General features: G+C 40.6%; 1 protein-coding gene and 1 long non-coding RNA gene across 4 annotated transcripts in view; one reads left to right on the top strand and one right to left on the bottom strand.

Moving 5' to 3' along the window:
- LOC123729038 (uncharacterized) overlaps positions 1–4,400 on the top strand; it is a 41,675-nt gene extending 37,275 nt beyond the window's left edge. For 2 of the 3 annotated variants that reach the window (XR_014381706.1, XR_014381707.1), the window contains exons 4-6: positions 630–678; positions 2,388–2,431; positions 4,267–4,379. This is a non-coding gene — a long non-coding RNA (uncharacterized LOC123729038). Of the gene's footprint in view, positions 1–629; positions 679–2,387; positions 2,432–4,266 lie in introns of all 3 variants that reach the window. The other variant, XR_014381708.1, reaches the window with a different exon arrangement.
- Positions 4,401–5,092: 692 nt separating this feature from the next.
- Positions 5,093–19,863, bottom strand: LOC100136486 (myosin-7). Its single transcript, XM_014159699.3, has 40 exons — positions 19,775–19,863; positions 19,603–19,644; positions 18,350–18,558; positions 17,859–18,002; positions 17,611–17,767; positions 17,494–17,521; positions 17,303–17,408; positions 17,061–17,153; positions 16,574–16,637; positions 16,385–16,483; positions 15,860–15,963; positions 15,544–15,682; positions 15,326–15,444; positions 14,972–15,121; positions 14,699–14,869; positions 14,218–14,527; positions 14,048–14,121; positions 13,656–13,861; positions 13,436–13,559; positions 12,764–12,900; positions 12,419–12,674; positions 11,964–12,206; positions 11,705–11,881; positions 11,469–11,614; positions 11,303–11,393; positions 10,821–11,210; positions 10,588–10,714; positions 10,372–10,490; positions 10,090–10,286; positions 9,116–9,299; positions 8,308–8,473; positions 7,877–8,001; positions 7,481–7,789; positions 7,173–7,376; positions 6,775–7,071; positions 6,519–6,623; positions 6,324–6,419; positions 6,071–6,205; positions 5,695–5,743; positions 5,093–5,219 (listed from the first exon to the last, which is right to left on the bottom strand). The coding sequence occupies exons 3-39, from the start codon at positions 18,548–18,550 to the stop codon at positions 5,723–5,725; spliced, it is 5,814 nt and encodes a 1,937-aa protein (XP_014015174.1). The 5' UTR covers positions 18,551–18,558; positions 19,603–19,644; positions 19,775–19,863; the 3' UTR covers positions 5,093–5,219; positions 5,695–5,722.
- Between the last annotated feature and the right edge of the window lie 70 nt (positions 19,864–19,933).

Below are 19,933 nucleotides of genomic sequence, written 5' to 3'. Positions count from 1 at the left end.
AATGCCTTCAACTGAAATGTGTGTTCCGCATTTAACCCGACCCCTCTGAATCAGAGAGGTGTGGGGGACTGCCTCCACGTTAACTGCCTTGTTCAGGGGCAGAACGACAGATTTTTACCTTGTCAGCTCGGGGATTCGATCCAGCAACCTTTCGGTTTCTGGCCCAACGCTCTAACCACTAGAAGACCTCTTCACTGAGGAAATGTGGTTGTTTAGAAACAAAAAAAACTTGGTCTTGTAATGAACGGCTCCCTCGAAAAAGAGACCGTGGTTTCATTGGGACCCCTGCTTAAATAAAGGTTAAATTAGGTCCCTTGCCTTGTTTGAACCTACTGTAAGAATGTCTTAATATATCTTAAGTAATTAATGGTGCTGTCTAAAGTGTTCACGCAACCGTAGTATGCGGCTTAGGGAATTGGGAACAGCCCCCAGCTGTTCAGACCTGACTCCTCTTCCAATCAAACTGCCTTACCACACACACTAGTCACACTCTGATGCAGCGTTCCGTAACTTCATGCTTGTGTGGCCTTATTCATCTGTGCTTCCCCTATTGAAGGATCAAGATGGCCTGCTGCCCCACTCTCACCTTTCTTTTAATGAATATGTCTGATCTGATTCCATTCCTGTAGGTGCAGCTCCACTGAGGACCGGAATTCTTATTGAAATCCTTATCATGAGGTGGGTGAACTTTACAAATCCTGTATTAGCCTGTTAATATGGATAGTAATACATAATGTGTGTTATTCCCTCTTTTGCTCATAAAGAAGGTGCTAAACATGGTATCCGACATTAACATTTCTATTGAATTCTGGGTGAGGTCAATTTGGATTGCTTTGGCTGGACTGACAGAATTATGAAAGTACCTTTTTCCATTACTTCCATGCTTCTCTCTACTAGTGTTAAAGTGTATACTGGTAGCACGGTAATATCACGGTACCAAAACGTCACGATACTTCGAACATTGCTGAACACCTTAGTACCGTTTCATATTTTTCAGCCCTACCGATCTAAAGAACCTGCCTGGCGCCTTTGATAAAATGTTTATAAAGTCAGTTTTGTTTATAAATTCTGTTGAATTTAAGCAATAGCCACTAGTCCCCCGCACAATGACTCTGTACCAGTACCCCCTGTATATAGCCTCGCTATTGTTATTTTACGGCTGCTCTTGAATTATTTGCAACTTTTTTTACTTAGCACGTATTTTTCTTAAAACTGCATTGTTGGTTAAGGGCTTGTAAGTTAGCATTTCATTGTAAAATAACCTTCACATGACCCTACAAAGGGCCTTGGTACCGGTCGTAGAATAAATAGAATAAATAACTTCACTGGTTTTGAAATACTAAAATGGATTCTAGAACACATTTGGTGGTTGGTAAGCTGTTGTATTCGGCGCATGTGACAAATACATTTTTTATTTGATGGTCTCTTGTATGCGCAGGTCGCATTCTCGACCAGCCCTCACTCACCTGCTTCCCTCCACTCTTCGTGCGCATTTATTCCTCCGTCAGTTAAAAAAAGATTTAATTTAGCTGCGGGGATGCAGACCCAGACCCTGCTGACTCTTCTGTTGTTAGATTTGTACATGTGTTACATTGGAGCAGCGAGCAAAGCAAGCAATGTTGATACATTGTATAATTTCATCGCCTCTTTTAGTCAAGACCACAGGCCAATCTGAGTAGACTTTGCAAGTTCACTGTCATGCAGCCTCTGAGTGTCAGAGAAGGACAATGGAGCACCACTTCACGACAGCCATGCTTCTGTCACGTCCTGACCAGTAAAAGGGGTTAATTGTCATTGTAGTTTGGTCAGGGCGTGGCAGGGGGTGTTTGTTTTGTGTGTTTCGTTTTTTTTTTTTTATGTTCTATATTTTCTATTTCTACGTTTATTCTAGTTTTCTATTTCTATGTTGTGTTTTTCAATGACCTCCAATTAGAGGCAGCTGGTTGTAGTTGTCTCTAATTGGAGACCATATTTAAGTGTGTTCGTTTTTCACTTGTGTTTGTGGGTGGTTGTTTCCGGTTTCGTCTATGCACCTTACTGGACTGTTTTCGTCGTTTGTTTTGTTTAAGTGTTTTGTTTAATAAAGTAAAGAAGATGATCAATATACCCGCTGCATTTTGGTCCACTCCTTACGACGCCTGTGACAGCTTCCAGCTTTACAGCAAAGAAGATGGCTTGTCTCTAGTCTAAACGGTTAAAAGAATATGACCCATATGACAAAAATATGACCCATAATACCGGAGATTACTTTTTATATATCTATCGGCATTCGCAGGCATTTTTGAACATTTCACAAACCATGGTGCGGGCCGTTTTAAACTAATCCCAGGTAGATAATTATGGGTTTAATAACAAATAACAACCTGGTAACTTGTGGATTGACACAGGAAGAAAGGAAAAGTGTCTGCTAGTCATGAGATGTGCTTCAAAGGTAGGATTCATATACAGTGCATTTGGAAAGTATTCAGACCCCTTGACTTTTTCCAAAAAATGTTACATTACAGCCTTATTCTCAAATTGATTAAATACATTATTTTACAATACTGATAATGACAACGCAAAAAAAGGATTTTAGAAAACAGAAATACCTTATTTACATAAGCATTCATACCCTTTGCTATGAAACTCGAAATTGAGCTTGGGTGCATCCTGTTTCTATTGATCATCCTTGAGATGTTTCTACAACTTGACTGGAGTCCACCTGTGGTAAATTCAATTGATTGGATATGATTTGGAAAGGCACACACCTCTTTATATAAGGTCCCACAGTTGACAGTGCATGTTAGAGCAAAAACCAAGCCATGAGGTCGAAGGAATTGTCCGTAGAGCTCTGACACAGATCTGGGGTAGGGTACGAAAAAATGTCTGCAGCATTGAAGGTCCCCAAGAACACAGTGACCTCCATCATTCTTAAATGGAAGAAGTTTGGAACCACCAAAACTCTTCCTAGAGCTGGCCGCCCGCCTAAACTGAGCAATCGGGGGAGAAGGGTTTTGGTCAGGGAGGTGACCAAGAACCTGATGGTCACTCAGACAGAGCTCCAGAGTTCCTCTGTGGCGATGGGAGAACCTTCCAGAAGGACAACCATCTCTGCAGCGCTTCACCAATCAGGCCTTTATGGTAGAATGGCCAGACGGAAGCCACTCCTCAGTAAAAGGCACATGACAGCCCGCTCTGAGTTTGTCAAAAGGCACCTTAAGGTGAGAAACAAGATCCTCTGGTCTGATGAAACCAAGATTGAACTCTTTGGCCTGAATGCCCAGTGTCACGTCTGGAGGTTAACCTGGCACCATCCCTACGGTGAAGCATGGTGGTGGCAGCATCATGCTGTGGGGATGTTTTCAGCAGCAGGGACTGGGAGACTTGTCAGGATCGAGGGAAAGATGAATGGAGCAAAGTACAGAGAGATCCTTGATGAAAACCTGCTCCAGAGCGGGGCGAAGGTTCACCTTCCAACAGGACAACGATCCTAAGCACACAGCCAAGACAACGCAGGAGTGGCTTGCGGATGTCCTTCAGTGCCCCAGTCAGAGGCCGGACTTGAACCCGAACAAACATCTCTGGAGAGACCTGAAAATAGTTGTGCAGCGACGGTCCCCATCCAACCTGACAGAGCTTAAGAGGATCTGCAGAGAAGAATGGGAGTAACTCCCCAAATACAGGTGTGCCAAGCTTGTAGCGTCATACCCAAGAAGACTTGAGGCTGTAATCGCTGCCAAAGGTGCTTCAACAAAGTACTGAGTAAAGGGTCTGAGTACGTATGGAAATGTTATATTTTGTTTTTGCTTTGTTATTATGGGGTATTGTGTTTAGATTGATGAGGGAAAATAAATGTTATCAATTTTAGAATAAGGCTGTAACGTAGCAAAATGTGGAAAAGGTCAAGGGGTCTGAATACTTTCCGAATGCACTGTAGGCCTAATGTAAGCCTAAACTATATAACAAATAAATGTGTTTCTTGTGCTCCTTAAATTCCGTTTGTTGCTTAATGTTTTAAAAGTTGGGAGTTGAGTAATGTCATTGTTGTGTGTGTGTGGGGAGGGGGGGGGGGGGGGAGGAGAGTGGTGTGTGCGTTTATGGGGGGGGGGGAGAGAGAGAGTGGTGTGTGTGTTTATGAAAGGGAGGGAGACAGAGTGTGTAAGGAAGAGAGGGAAAGTGTGTCTGAAGAGTAAAGAAGCTTTCATGCAGCTTTCCCTTACTGACACAATGACATTCCTCCAGCCAAATGTTTTTTACATTTGTTTTATTTAACCTTTATTTAAATAGGCAAGTCGGTTAAGAACAAATTCTTATTTACAATGACGGCCTACCCCGGCCAAACCCGGACGACGCTGGGCCAATTGTGTGCCGCCCTATGGGACTCCCAATCACAGCCGCATGTGAATCAGCCTGGATCACAGGTAAGCCTTTGCAAATATGAGCAAAACAGCCATTCTATGCAGCATTCTATTATACAGTGAACAGTGGGAAGTTAAATTCAATGTGTTGTATTGAGTAGAAGTGTGAATTTCAGTGACAGATTTTTTGAGAACGTTTAGATAACGGGAACAAGTGTCCAGGGGACGTAGCCATAACGATGCTAAGCCACTGATCTTTGATGATTTTATGTTGTGTAAATTCACTTGCCACAATTGTCGCTGTGTTGATTTCTTTCAAGAGAAAATCAACAAACGCTAAAACTCTAGCGCCTTTTTGTTAGTAGATAAAGATACTCCATGGATGTAATGTTGGGTCACATGCAAATATGATCTAATATTAATCAAATTGTCATGAAACCTCACAAATCCTAAGTTTTAGGCAAACAAAATATATTGTTCATCGGTGTGGGTAGTAGTTTCCCTTTCTGTGGATAGGCTAAGTACCCCCAGGGGTCCTAGTACCCCTCATTAGAAGCCACTGATTTAGGGGACACAATTTGGCTCAGGAGCACCGCCAGAGATATTTGTCTATTTTCCTGATTGTCTGGGGTAAGTTATCAGTATATTCTATGAAAACCAGTGTTTACTTAATTTAGTTAAATAATAGTTGATTTCATGCTTATAAAATGTCTGGAATTCCTGTTTGTAATAGAAACAAGCAAAACACAGAGGGCCTATTTTAACTTGACTTTATTCTTTATTCTGCTCATGTTACATGGAGAATATAGAAAACTATATCACTACAGTCAGGAGGTTTTCAGTAAGGTCCATCCGAGAGCTTCACTCTTCATCATGACATTTCTGTAGCAGAAGATGGATAAAGGTTGAAATTGAATTAACTATTGTGAACACTAAAAACATTCTTATAATATTCTGTGGGTCATCAACTATAAATTAAACAATGGGGCTGAGTTTATAGAATACACTACAAACATCATGCATTACACAAACTGTTTACTAGTAAATTAAAGATTTTACAAAAATATTTAAAGACGCAACGATGTCTAAGTAAATGTCTAGTATTTATAAGTAAATAAAAATGCATTGCTTGCCATCACAGTAAGTCACCACTTAAACCAATAAATATTATGCTTTTGAAAAAACATTTTTTAACCCATGACAGGAAACATTATTCAAATGTATATAATAGAATAACACTTTATATGTAGTTGTATGGTTATTGGACATCAAATACTTACAAAGCTATTGATGTTGGGGCCGTCGTCATACATGACAAATGAAAACCAATATAATTATTTTGATGGAAAGAACTGACCTGGGAGCCGACATCACAAATCTTGACCTCACTCTTCATCCTTTCCTTTCTGTGACAGAGAAGATGGATTGATTAAGAGAAAATGTTTTATACTGCCATTTTATACTGTGACCTCTGGTTGAAATTTTACAGTTGGGAACTTCACCAGGTATAGTTACTTAGTAACAATTTAACAAATAATGAATGTATTACTTATTTTCTTCAGGAATCAATGGGTGAATTTAGAGAATTGAAATGACCATTAAACAGAGTCCCAGATCCCAGACTTTAGCTTTGAAGCGATTTGAGGTTGAGGATTTTACCATGCATTACAAATGGGAATCTGCTTAATTATAACCATTACAACTATGTACATTGAAACAGCAACTTCACTGACCTTGGAGCCGGAATCACGACTCTTGGCTCTCATCTTGTTAACTTGAGACTCAGCGATATCAGCCCTCTCCTCTGCCTCATCCAGTTCATGCTGAATCTTGCGGAACTTGCCCAAATTAGCATTGGCTTGTTCCTCCTGTGAACAATGTTAAATATGAATGTTAAAAATCCTGTGAATAATGTTAAGTTTCTTGCTAACAACAATTTGAGAATTACAGATTCATCAGTTGGATGATGGAACGTTTTCTACTTACAGCCTCCTCTGAAGTTCTCTTGTAGGATTTGACCTTCAGCTGCAGTTTGTCCACCAGGTCCTGAAGACGGGACAAATTCTTACGGTCTTCCTCAGTCTGTAGCCAAAAAGAAAGGAAAAAATTGTCATTTGTGTGTCTTACATTTGATTCTTAACATGTTAATAGTGCATTGTTAAATTAAAATATATGATGTACCTGGTAGGTGAGCTCCTTGATGCGTCTCTCATATTTACGGACTCCTTTCACAGCATCACTGCTCCTCCTTTGCTCCAATTCCACTTCACTCTCTAGCTCCCTCACCTAGAAAGTCATGATGAATGTTAACACATTAATTCCAATTACGTTGTTAGTTACCACTGCTTTTAATATTAAAGCTAGGAATATGACTATAAATATAAAAAAATGATTTAGAATTAATAGAAGATTATGAAGCTGGGCCTCAGACACTTACTCTGGACTCCAGCTTCTGGATCTGCTTCTTGCCACCTTTCATGGCAATTTGTTCAGCTTCATCCAGGCGGTGCTGCAGGTCCTTGATGGTCTGCTCCATGTTCTTTTTCATGCGCTCCAGATGAGAACTGGTGTCCTGCTCCTTCTTCAGCTCCTCTGCCATCATGGCAGCATCAGTAATGGCCTTTTTGGCCTTTTCCTCAGCGTTTCTGCACTCCTGCACAGCCTCCTCCACTTCATTCTGAAGCTGGGATGTGTCACCCTCTAGCTTCTTCTTCTGGCTCAACAGGCTGGTGTTCTACACATATATATGACAAATTTATTTTAATATAACCTCAACAAATCTCTAATCACAGATATTTTAAGGAGAACACGAATTGTTATCTATTACCGTCTTACCTGTGAGTGCAGCAGCTGAACTCTCTCACTAACATCCAGCAGTTCCTGCTCAGCCAGTTTGCGGCCTCTCTCAGTCTGCTCCACCATGGCTCTCAGCTCATCCAGTTCAGCCTGCATCAGGTTGTTGCGTCTCTCTACAATAGCAATGTTCTCCTTCAGGTCATCATTGCCACGAAGAGCATCATCTAGCTGCATTTGAGAATCCTGTAGAGAGAATTGATTTTACTATATTTTGTTTCACAGTGTGGTTTGGCTTTTTGTGAAGGCACAAGCAATGTTTTTAATTCACAATGGTGTGGAAGTATTACCTTCAGATGGGAATGAAGACCCTTAAGTTGCTTCTGGGCCTCTGTTGCCTGCCTGTTAGCCTGGCTGAGCTGGATCTCCATCTCATTGAGATCTCCCTCCATCTTCTTCTTCAGCCTGAGAGCTTCATTCCTGCTGCGAGTCTCTGACTCCAGGGAGCTTTGCAGGGTATCCACCACTCTCTGCTGGTTCCTCTTATTCATCTCCATCTCCTCATCCTTCTCCACTAGCTTCCGTTCAATGTCAGCTTTGACCTGATTGAACTCCAGCTGTGCTCTCATGATCTTGCCCTCCTCATGCTCTAGGGAGCCCTATGAGAACACAGCCACCCATAGTTTAGAAGATTTTACAATTCAATTCTGGTACTTTCACTATGAGTAAATGTTTTCTATTCTTACCTCAGCTTCCTCTAGAGCTGACTGTATCTCAGCCTTCTCCTGCTCCAGCTGTTTACGGATCTTCTCCAGCTCATGGATGCTCTTTCCGCCCTCACCAAGTTGCTCAGTCAAGTCAGAAATTTCCTCTGTGGAAAAATGTAATTTTACATCAGAATCTTTTTGTGACAACTAGTAGGGTTGGGCTGTATCCAGATGTTCATACCTTCATACCGGGGTATACGGTATTACCGTTGGTGCATATTTATTTGGCACATCTTAGATGGTTAAATTTACAGTATTGAAAATCATACCGTCGGTGTTTCAAAATACCCCAGTATACGGTACATATGGAAAAACACCCAAGCCTAATAACCTCAATATTTTTGTGATCTCTATAACATATCGATCTTTAATTAACGAATTTATATAGGCAATAATGCACATGCTCTGACCTTGAAGGTTCTTGTTCTCCCTCTTCATGGTCTCCAGATGATCCAGAGATTCCTCATAAGAGTTCTTGAGTTTGAAGAGTTCAGTGCTGAGAGATCTGGCCTCTTTCTGGGAGCTCTCTAGCTCTGTCTGAGACTCTTCAAACTTCTGCTTCCACTCAGCCAGGACCTGGAAACGTAAGTGGTTTCAATACAGTATATTATTAGGATAAGATGTACTTTATTGTCCATTAACTTACAGAAGAACGATGCTCACAACCTAAGCCCCCGAGAAAACACGGGCAAAATGCAATGGGTCAGCCGCAGTGCAACTCCCCTGGAGCAATTATAGGGGGTGAAGTGCCTTGCTCAACGGTATGTAGGATGATGACAGCAACCTTCTGTCGGCTAATTCAACTGCAGATTTTCTCATCTTAGCTGGGACTCAAGGCCCGCTTCTCTAACCACTAGGCTACATGCTGTCCCTATCATGTACTATAATCAATCAAATGTATTTATAAAGCCCTTCTTACATCAGCTGATGTCACAAAGTGCTGTACAGAATCTCAGCCTAAAACCCCAAACAGCAAGCAATGCAGGTGTAGAAGCAGGGTGGTTAGGAAAAACTCCCTAGAAAGGCCAGAACATAGGAAGAAACCTAGACAGGAACCAGGCTATGAGGGTTGGCCAGTCCTCCTCTGGCTGTGCCGAGTGGAGATTATAACAGAACATCGCCAAGATGTTCAAATGTTCATAGATAACCAGCAGGGTCAAATAATAATCACAGTGGTAATGAAAGCTAATAGGACTTGTCTACAATTTATTTTCTTACCTTGTCGAAGTTCCTTTGCTTTTTGTCCAGAGCGGCAGCAGATGCATTGGACCTCTCCACATCCACCATGAGATCTTCAATCTCATTCTGGAGTCTGTGTTTAGTCTTCTCCAGGGAGGAGCATTTAGCATTAACAGCCTCCACAGCTTCCTCTGCATCCTGCAGACGCTGAGCCAGCTTCTTCCTGGATTGACATAGATGAGAAACATTTACGACATCTGCCTTTTTTCTGTCTGATATTTAATGGTTGTATATCAGGTAATCTATGTATCATTCATCATGTACTTTTGTGTGTCACTAATTCAGCCAATGTTGAATAGCCTTAAAAGTAAGAGAAAGTAAGAAAGAAACCTTGCTTTTTTTTTTTTCAGCTTCAATATTGCAAATAGATTGTGGCTTTTGTCAATGTAATTGTCTGCATACTTTCCAATCCCCCATATATATATTTTTTATAAAGATATATTATTAAATGTATATATTTTTTAAATATGTGTTTGTTTATTATTTTCCCCAAACCCTACCATCCCTCCCCTAATTGGAGTAATCTAATGGATGACAACAACAACAGTTAGGCTCCTACTTCCATCTTATACATACTATATACATTTTACAGACACAGTATATTTTACATGAATTATCTTTTGTTTGTTTTTAGTCACATTCTTCAGCTACCCTCAACCCCTCCCATCTATCTCTGAACACCATACAGTTGTGATGTTTCACAAAAGTTCTGAACCTTTCTTTCTATTCTCTTGGTTTCTACAGATTGTAAATTAAAGATAACCATTTTTGCTAAGAGTTATTATTTTATTGATCGATTGACTATGACTTTTCAGATCACCCAGCAGTTCTATTTGCAGAGTTAACCAGGTAAATGTTGCAATTCTTCAGCCATTCCTGAATCTGTATCCACCATATATATATAACATTGGTTACAATACTTTTGTATAATAATTTAAATTAAACATCCTTACTTTGCATCTTCAAGCTCCTCGGTCTTCTGGATGGCATCAGTTTCATACTTGGTTCTCCACTGAGCCACTTCAGCATTAGCCTTGGACATGCCACGCTGCAGCTCAGACTTGGCCTCCTGCTCCTCCTCATACTGCTCCCTCAGCAGATCTGAGTCATGGCGAGCAGACTGCACTGCATGGGCAAGTGCGTTCTTTGCCTGGTAAGGACGTTTTGTAAAGAATCAAATTATGCCGGAGGTTAAATGAAGTTGATTATTGACACTTCATTTTCTGTATAAATACCTTGACTTCCTCCTCCAGTTGTCTCTTGAGGTCTTCAATCTGCTGAACGTTGGACTGCTTACCTCTGGTCAGTTGAGAGACCAGAGAGTCCTTCTCCTCCAGCTGTCTGGCAAGTTCACCTGTTTTAATGCAATTCTAATTATTTCAAATGATATTACTTATTTGGTTATTTGTTGTTGCTGTTCATGTGAATGTCCCGATTTTTAGTTAATATACCATTCTCAGTTTGAAGCTTTGCTTTCTGCATGGTGAAATCATTGATGGATCGCTGTCCTTCCTCAGCTTTCGTCCTGTATTCACTCATCTGGTCCTCGAGAGTGCGGCACATTTTCTCCAAGTTTGTCTAAAAACAGATTTGTTTTTGAATGACAGAAGACCGTCACTAGATTCCATCATTAAAAAGCATGTACCGATAACACATTTTATGATTGCTTAGTGATACCACGTACTTTGGACTTCACAATCTGCTCCATGTTGGAGACCACATCATCCAGCTCCAGCCTGAGCTCACTCTTCTCCTTCTCCAGCTTCTGCTTCACTCTCTGAAGGTTGTCAATCTGCTCTCCCAGGTCAGCCACACTGTCAGCATTTTTCTTCCTCAGAGTGGCAGCTGTAGCCTCATGCTGCAGAGTAGCCTCTTCAAGGTCTCTGCGCACCTTCTGAAACTCAGCCTCCCTCTTCTTGTTCATCTCAATCTGGGCAGCAGTGGCTCCACCTGCCTCCTCCAGTCTCTCACTGATCTCTTCCAGCTCTCTGGACAAGTCTGCCCTCTGTTTTTCCACCTTGGCACGGGCAGCTCTCTCAGCCTCAAGCTCTTCCTCCAGCTCTTCAATGCGGGCCTGAAATGGTTGGAATTCAAATGTTTTGGTAAGAACAGAACATAAACAAGTGTAACACAAAGATGACCTTTTCAACAATACTATTAAAATACCTGCAGCTCCTTCAGTTTCTTCTGAAGTTGGGCACTCATGGCCTGCTCATCCTCAATCTTGCTGTTGAGTTGGCTCGTCTCAAAATCCTTCCTGATAAGTAAAGCACACATTTTAGAGCTTTCTGTAAAGTAATTATTCATTCGATTTTGTGGGTTGTGATCTTACTTCTTCATTCTCTCCTCCAGTTGCTGCTTGTCGTTCTCCAGGTCCATTAGGCTCTCCTGGGTCAACTTCAAGTCTCCTTCCAGCTTTCTTTTGGCTCTCTCAAGGTCCATCCTCACCTTCTTTTCTTGCTCCAGAGACCCTTCAAGCTGATAAGGGATATATTAAACAATATTCTATTGTAGCCTATTTTAGAATATTACTTTGTTGTAATTTTTTATTTCCTATTTGGTACTCACATCATCAACTTGCTGTTCCAGTTTGGCTTTGGCCTTGGTCAGCGTGTTGACCTTGTCCTCCTCACTCTGCAGGTCATCCAATGTTTGCTGATGAGCCTCCTGCAGAGCCTTCTTCTCCTTGGTCAGCTTGGCAATGATTTCGTCCAGAGCTGCCATCTCTTCAGTAAGGTTTTTGACCTAAGGAAACAATGTCATTACGCTTTCATCCAAAACAATCAATTGGCGTTTTAACAATACAAGAATGAAGAACAACTTTTACCTTGTTCTCTGTGGCATGCTTTTCCTTCTCCACTTTAGCCAGAGTGAGCTCCAGATCATCAATGTCCTTCTTGAGTTCTGAGCACTCATCTTCCAGCTTCCTCTTCTTAGCAGTCAGCTCTGAATTCATCTCCTCCTCATCCTCCAGTCTTTCTGTCAGCTCTTTGGCTTTGGCCTCAAGCTGGATTTTGCTCTTGATCAGACCCTCGCATCTCTCTTCAGCATCACCAATAGTGTCTTCTGACTGTCAATGTGTCAGTATATTGTAAGTATATCAAATTTTCTGTTTGGTGGCAAAATATTTGGAGACTACAAATGCTCCGCTGATTGTGCATACCTATTTAGCAAATCATGTCTCCTTTTTCTCTGTTTTTACATTTCTGTAGTTAGCTAAGGCAGTATTGACAAAGGATGTGAGTGCAGCAACGTAACTGTAGTGCAGTTAAAGTTACTCACAGTTTGAACAGCGATCTGCAGGTCATTCTTCTCTTGGATAAGGGAGACCATCTTCTCTTCCAGCTCCTTTCTACGGGCTTCACTTTTAGCATAAGCCTCTTTAAGCTTCAGGAATTCTTCCTTCATGTTCGCCATCTCCTTCTCAGTCTCTGCTGACTTCAGCAGTGGTTTGATCTTAAAGAACATCTTCATCCAGGGCCAATTCTTGACACCCATGAAGGCACGAATGTTCCATTGGATCACAAGCAAGGCATCCCTGTGAAATGGAATAGAAGTAGCTTTTTATACACCCTTTTCCACCTCCACCATATTCTCTGCAGAAGTTTTATCTATTCTTATTCCAACCTGCGGTCAACAATTTTCTGGAACTCAATTCTGGCAAGTAGACCACGTGATCGGGCCTGCATGCCAGTGATGATAAGAGCGAGACGGTCATCTCTCATCTCCTCAAGGGTTCCCAGGAGACCAGCCTTGAAGAACACCTAATGATAAACCAAGGCCATAATTTGGTGCATGGATTGTCTTGTATTTGTACGATTGTATTTTTCTGCCTGTTGACCATAAATAACTTGAATGTGGTATCTCCCAGATTTACAAAACTTAGTAGTCATGTTTAGATTGCTAATTTCTTGCCTCTGCGAAAATGGCACAAATTGACCACAAGTTGGCCCTGTAATGTGCAGTTGATTTTATAACTTCTGTCCCAGCATGAACGAGAGTGAAAGAAATGGGCGAGTTTTAAAAAAAACATGTACAGAAAGTCTATCTCAAACAGTATGGCCACAATGCTTTTAATATCTTATATATAGCCAGATCTACTACATGGTAAATATTTGTATCCGTTGACTTGATCCATTTCCCCTAGAGACAGATGATATGTAGTAAGCATGCTCAGTGGTATATCATCAGTAATTTCAAGTGGCATTTCTCAGGTTAACCTAGTGGTAACTGCTTGGACCCTGTAATTGCTGCTGGTCCAACAGGTCTTATTGCTTTTCATCTATTTAGAGAACGTACCTTAGTGTGTCCTAATCTGTACTGGGTGTGGTCAATGTCCAGAGAGCCCAGCAGTTTTTCTGCTGCCTTCGTGTTGTCAATGAACTGACCCTCAGGGATAGCATTTGGATTGAGGATGCGGTATCTGAATTTAAATCAGAAAGCAATTATCTTCAAAAATAGAACCCCTGAATAGGAAAACAGTTGAATTTATGCATAATAAAAGCATAATAATTTGTACCTTTGTTTGAAGTCAGCATACAGGATCCTGTTGGGGAAGCCCTTTCTGCAGATCCTGATGCCTTCCAGCACACCGTTACAGCGCAGCTGGTGCATGACCAGAGGATTCTCCATGGCCCCAGGAGTCTTGGTCTCGTTGGGGATGAGGCAACGCACAAAGTGGGGGTGAGTAGACCTCAAGTTGGTCATGAGTTTACCCAAGTTCTCCTGTAAGTACGACACATGTAGAATTTTCTATAAATGACTCCCAGTACCTCACGAGTCATAACGGCATTTAATGCTAACATGCCAATCCACAACATAGACATGTCAAATTTAGCGCAAATATAATACATTTGTTATTATCTGCAATTTGAAAACATCTGAAGTATATTGATTTAAAGTCAGATTTACCCTGTGCAATGCAGACACAGTCTGGAAGGAAGAGCCTTTCTTCTTCTTTCCTCCAGCCGCTTTTTCTTCAGGTGCTGTATGATAATGACATCAATTAAATATATTATTGGCATGTACATTTGTACTTATTTTAGATGTTTGTAGTCTTTGCCGATAAAAACACATAGTACCTCCTTCTGCACCAGCATAGCTCACAAAGAGGTTGGCCAGGAACTTAAGACTTGACTTCTGGAACAGTCCGACCACAGTCTCATTCAGCGGGTCCTTGTTCTTCACCAGCCAGTTACCAATGTTGTAGTCAACAATGCCAGCATAGTGAACCAGGGAGAAATGGGCCTCTGGTCTACCCTTAATAATCCTAGGCTTCTGGAAGCATGCATTTTTGCCCAGATGGTTCTCATACAGCTTAGCTTTGAATGTAGAATCACTGGCCTTGGGGAACATGCACTCCTCTTCAAGGATGGACATGATACCCATGGGCTGAAAGGGGAAAATGAATGAAAATAAATGAATACTAAGGGAAAAGCATAGTGAATAAATATGAGAATAAGTTGTTGTTGAAGCACATTTATGAAGATTGCCCTTGTAGTGTTTGAAATCTTAAAGATTCAAACATATAAATTAAACTTCTGCGAAACTGAAGACACCAACCCTTTCAATGAGGTCAATGCAGGCAGCCAAGTCCATGCCGAAGTCAATGAACTCCCAGACGATGCCCTCTTTCTTATACTCTTCCTGCTCCAGCACAAACATGTGGTGGTTGAAGAACTGCTGCAGCTTCTCATTAGTGAAGTTGATGCACAGCTGCTCAAAGGTGTTGAACTGAAATAGAAGTTTACAGTTACTTTATTTTGTCAGCTGTAATGTTTTAGATGAATCGTTTTATGACGTGTCCTATTTATAAAATGTACATCAAACTCTCACATCAAAGATCTCAAAGCCGGCAATGTCCAGCACACCAATGTAGTGCTGGCGAGCGTTCTTTGTGTCCAGAGTAAGGTTGATTCTTATCACCATCCAGAGGAACATGTTCTCATAAATTTTCTTTGCCAGTGCACCAATGGAGTAGTACACCTACAAAATATTGAGAAAATAATTTACCAAAACATAGGCTCCACATAAAAGCATAGGGACAGTTTCCCAGACACAGATCAGGCCCTGGACTTAAAAGCATCGTCAATGGGGAATCACAGGCATGAAAATATTAGCAACTCTAAACAGAAGTTTTATGCTCAAAATTATTATCTCCTGGAAATGTACAACTTTCTTGAGACTCACCTGGTCGACACTCTGACCTTTGGTGACCCACTCATTTCCTACTTTGACCCTTGGGTGACACAGCCCCTTGACCAGGTCAGCAGAGTTCAGGCCCATCAGATATGCAGCTTTGTCAATATCTGTAAAGGCAAAGTTTTATGGTTGGTGGAGGCACTCTGACCGCCAGATTTTTCAGACATTACTTATGTTAAAGTGAGAGGTTTTTAATCAGTGCTCACCCTCAGTGCCATCTGCCTCTGCTTGCTCCTCCCGCTGCTTATTCTTGAACTTCAGGTTGCCGTAGTGCATGATGGCCCCAGTCAGCTTATAAATGCCATTAATCTCTTCTTGGGAGAATCCAAGCACATTAAAGGCATCCTAGTTTCGAAATAAAAGCCATTGTTTTGTATTGGAGAGAGAGTTGGATATAAGTGGAATAGATCAAAATCAAATCACATTTTATTTGTCACATGCCCTGAATACAACAGGTGTAGACCTTGCTGTGAAATGCTTACTTACAATCACATACAGTGTTCATGAACATATTTTACTCACATCAGTTGCCATTAGCTCATCTGCATCATTAATGGAAGTTACGGCAATCTCTCCTTGGGAGATGAAGGCGTAGTCGTAGGGATTGCTGGTGATGAGTAGCATCTCTGAAAATAATCGAACAGCACAGTTTGATTTGTGTTCAGGCTGTGGTATAGGCCATAACATAATATAGTGTAAGGGCCCCCCTACCGACCAGGGCGCACCCAACAGTTTGGGAACCGCTGGTCTAAGATCCCTCCCAATGTGTTATCCAATGTCATTTTAGAAAAAGGCTCAATGACGTTGTCCTCACAAGGATTTTGTTCAACAAAATCTCTTTCTCTGAGCAATTGAATTAGTATAAAATGTATATAATAAAAAAAATGTAGCTCGGTATTTGTATTATTTATTTTATACAGTATTTGTTTTGCTCATCTTTATCATGGGATCCAATAAATCTGTACCCCACTGTAATCAGAAGTTCTCAGTTGAATTCAGCATTAGACCTTAACCCTGCTCAGTAGTGTTTGATGATTTAATACTCACCCAGCAGTTCTGGTTTCTTTTGGGACAGGATCTGGTAGAAGATGTGATAGTCTCTCTCAGCCTTGAGCTGGAAAGTTACACGTGACTTCTCCAGAAGATCTGATCAGTATGGAAAAGTGCTTTTGGTATTAATGTGTTTCCTGTCAAAGAGATCTGTTCAATTCTGAGCAAATATACTATTGTACTCACAAGTCTCAATGTCAGCAGACGAAAGCTTCCCAGTGACTCCAAAATGAATTCGGATGAATTTACCCTGTAAGTTATTGTCAAAAGCAGAAATGAATGAGCACACCAGATCTGGGTTCAAGTAGTATTTGTTTTCTTTTTGAATAGGTGTGCTTGATTGAGCTTGCGTGGTGTAATGGAACTGATTGAATAGTCCCAAAAGTTTAAATCACACCTTTCACACTCTAGGCATGCTCGATCAAACACAAAGTATTTGAAAGAAACAACAAACAAATAGTATTTAAACCCAGGTCTGTTGCACACATACAGTCCCAAAGGGAAGATTAGCTGATGAACCCGAGGAAGATTAGCTGACGTCACGGCATCAACTAATGGGGATCCTAATAAAATTCTTATCCTAATAAAATTCAAATACAGAAGATAGTGGATCAGATGAACATTTATGATAAGATTTGAATGGTGTTTGACTGCAAACAGAGACCAAACTTACGAATCGAGAGGAGTTGTCATTCCTGATGGTCTTGGCATTACCAAAAGCCTCCAGGGCAGGATTGGCCTGGATGATTTGATCCTCCAGCGTCCCCTAGAAACCAACATCCATACAGTGAGAAAATGCTGCAATGAACACCAATACTCCATGAGTAAAAATGGATTTTGTCAACATGTGCTCATCCAGCCATGAAGAATGTTTCATTTGGGATCGATAATGATGAACATTTGCATTCTATTTACCTTTTTTTCTTCTGCAGCGCTTTTCTTTCCACCGACAGCAGCAATGCTGGCAAAGTACTGAATGACCCTCTTGGTGTTCACAGTCTTTCCAGCACCGGATTCTCCACTGGGATTGAAAATACAAACGTCTCAGAATTGATCTTAATTTTAAATAGCCTCAAATCAATGTAACCTTTGGTTGATGTACTTACGTGATAAGAACAGACTGATTTTCCCTGTCTGTTGAAAGAGAATTATCAGTAAATGTGTCATTACACAAAAATCTTTTGATATGCCAATGTAGATGAAAAGGAAAAGTGATATTTTACCTGACAACATGTACTGGTAGGCATTGTCAGAGATGGAGAAGATGTGAGGAGGAGCTTCTGTCCTCTTCTTGCCTCTGTATGCATTGACAACAGACTGATCGTACACTGGCAGCCACTTGTAGGGGTTGACAGTGACACAGAACAGCCCTGAGTAGGTCTGTGGAAGACGAGGGAGATGCAGATTTAGTTTCATCCATTTGAATGAATGTTTGATTTAATGGAGATATTAGCAGTCAGGCATGACTTACGTAGATCATCCAGGCTGCGTAACGCTCTTTGAGGTTAAACAGCACAGCAGGCTCATGCAGGAAGGTGAACATCGCCATGTCCTCAATTTTATCAAACTTTGGCGGGTTCTGGGGGTGAATGTCGTCCTCCTTCACAGTAACAGTCTGAAAGATGGGCAAATTAAATGATTTTGTTTCATTTTCAAGGTGTAGAGGTATTCACTTTGGAGACAAATCCTATCTTGAGATTGCACACAATGTTGAATTTTTACAAATCAACCATTTACATGTAATGCCTGATTTGCATAAAAGTTAAAGATCTCAAGTCAGGATTCTGCTCTTTGTTATCTCTTGTGAGAAGAATGTTTATAGTCAACAGTAAAACGCATAACTCAATTCAGTTTATAACTAACTGTTCATCAATCATAGAGTTATCCTAGTAGAAAATGTATTATCTTGTGATTTTCACCAGGTCATATATTTTCAGAAATGCTTTTCACCAAAATATTTACCTTTCCAAACTCAGTATCAACGGTGACTTTAGCCCCATCTCTGCTGGTGATTGTGGCCTTGACGTACTCAACCTCAGGGTCTGGCACATAGCACTCTCTCTTTATGTCAAAGGGTCTAGTCTGGCATTCCATACGCTCCTTGTCTGACTTACGCAGATAGGAAGCTGCGCCCCCAAACTCTGCCATCAATGCGTCCCCCATTCTTAAATCTGTGCAGGCAGGAAAAGAGCATTGAACGCATACATATGTATATATTACACACAGTACCAGATTTGAGTTGGAATAATATCATGTATTTGTTGTGGATATGTATGTATTTGTGTATGTATTATTAGATTACAATTGCTAAACTATAGATTTACATGTGGCTGTCTTCTCATTGTTGCCAAGGTTTGTTGTATGCTAGGATTCTCATAACAAACTGTTCTCAAACTTAAAGCTGCAATATGTCACTTTTTGGGCGACCCAACCAAATTAACATAGAAATATGTGTTATAGATATGTGATGATCATTGAAAGCAAGGCTAGGAAGCGGTATATCTGTTCTATATGCACTATTTCTATGCTTCCCGGTCTTAACTTTTGTTTTTGTGTATTTTACTTTCGGTTTTGTACAACAGCTTCAAAAAGCTGAAAATATAAATATTTTGGGTTATGTAAAAGTTATTTCACATCATTTTAGATGGTACAATGATTCTCTACACTATACTTGTAAATTAGCCTTAATACTTAAATTATTATTATTTTAATTGGTCCCAAAAATGTTACCCACAAAGACCTAAATCAATTGAAATATTAGTATCACTGTATGTATATACTGTAGCATGGCAGACCAATAGAACTTTTAAATAATAGCTTAAATAAATTGTGTCGAGGCAGAACACCTGTAGGCTACCATATTTAGAATCCTAGATTGATAAGACTTTATCTGAACAATATGAAGGTCAGCAAACCAATAGCACATTGAAAATAAACCAAAACATGTGAGGTTCACAGCAGACCAAAAGTAGCTAGGTCCACTGTAGCTCAAATCTACAGCTTGTGTTAGTGATGACACTGACTACATGTAATTACTATACGGGAAAGACGTATTATGCATCATATACAAGTTGACTAGATTGATGAGTACAGATCAAAATAAAAAATGGCATTAGAATAAGAATTTGGCAAACTGTTAATAGTTTTCATGAAACACATTAAACCACTAGGAAGCATGTTGTAGAACCTCTATTTTAGAGGATTATGATTCTTACCTGTTGTTGGTCACACCTTGGATAGGTTGGAAAGGATCTCCACTGAGAATGAAATAGACAAATATAAAGACCAATATCAATCAACTTGCCAGTTTAAATGTGGTAAGGACAATTGTTAGGTCCTGTGATGATTATCTTTGCCCTCCTCAGCAGACTGCCTCTATATGCTTACCTTCAGGATGTCCAGTGCCTTGTGTCTTCCCTGGTCTGTCTCCCCTGGTCTCCATCACTCTTTATAGAGTGTTGATCAGCCCTATATGGAGATGGGCCATGTCAGGACATGAATTAAACTGATTATTTCAAAAGATCTGTATTTGGGGCTAGAGGTGTA

This window comes from Salmo salar, chromosome 19, assembly GCF_965601325.2.
Source record: "Salmo salar chromosome 19, fSalSal1, whole genome shotgun sequence".
In the NCBI taxonomy this organism is placed as follows: Eukaryota; Metazoa; Chordata; class Actinopteri; order Salmoniformes; family Salmonidae; genus Salmo; species Salmo salar.
The sequence above is the reverse complement of the archived record's forward strand: the minus strand, read 5'-3'. Positions and strand labels throughout refer to the sequence as shown.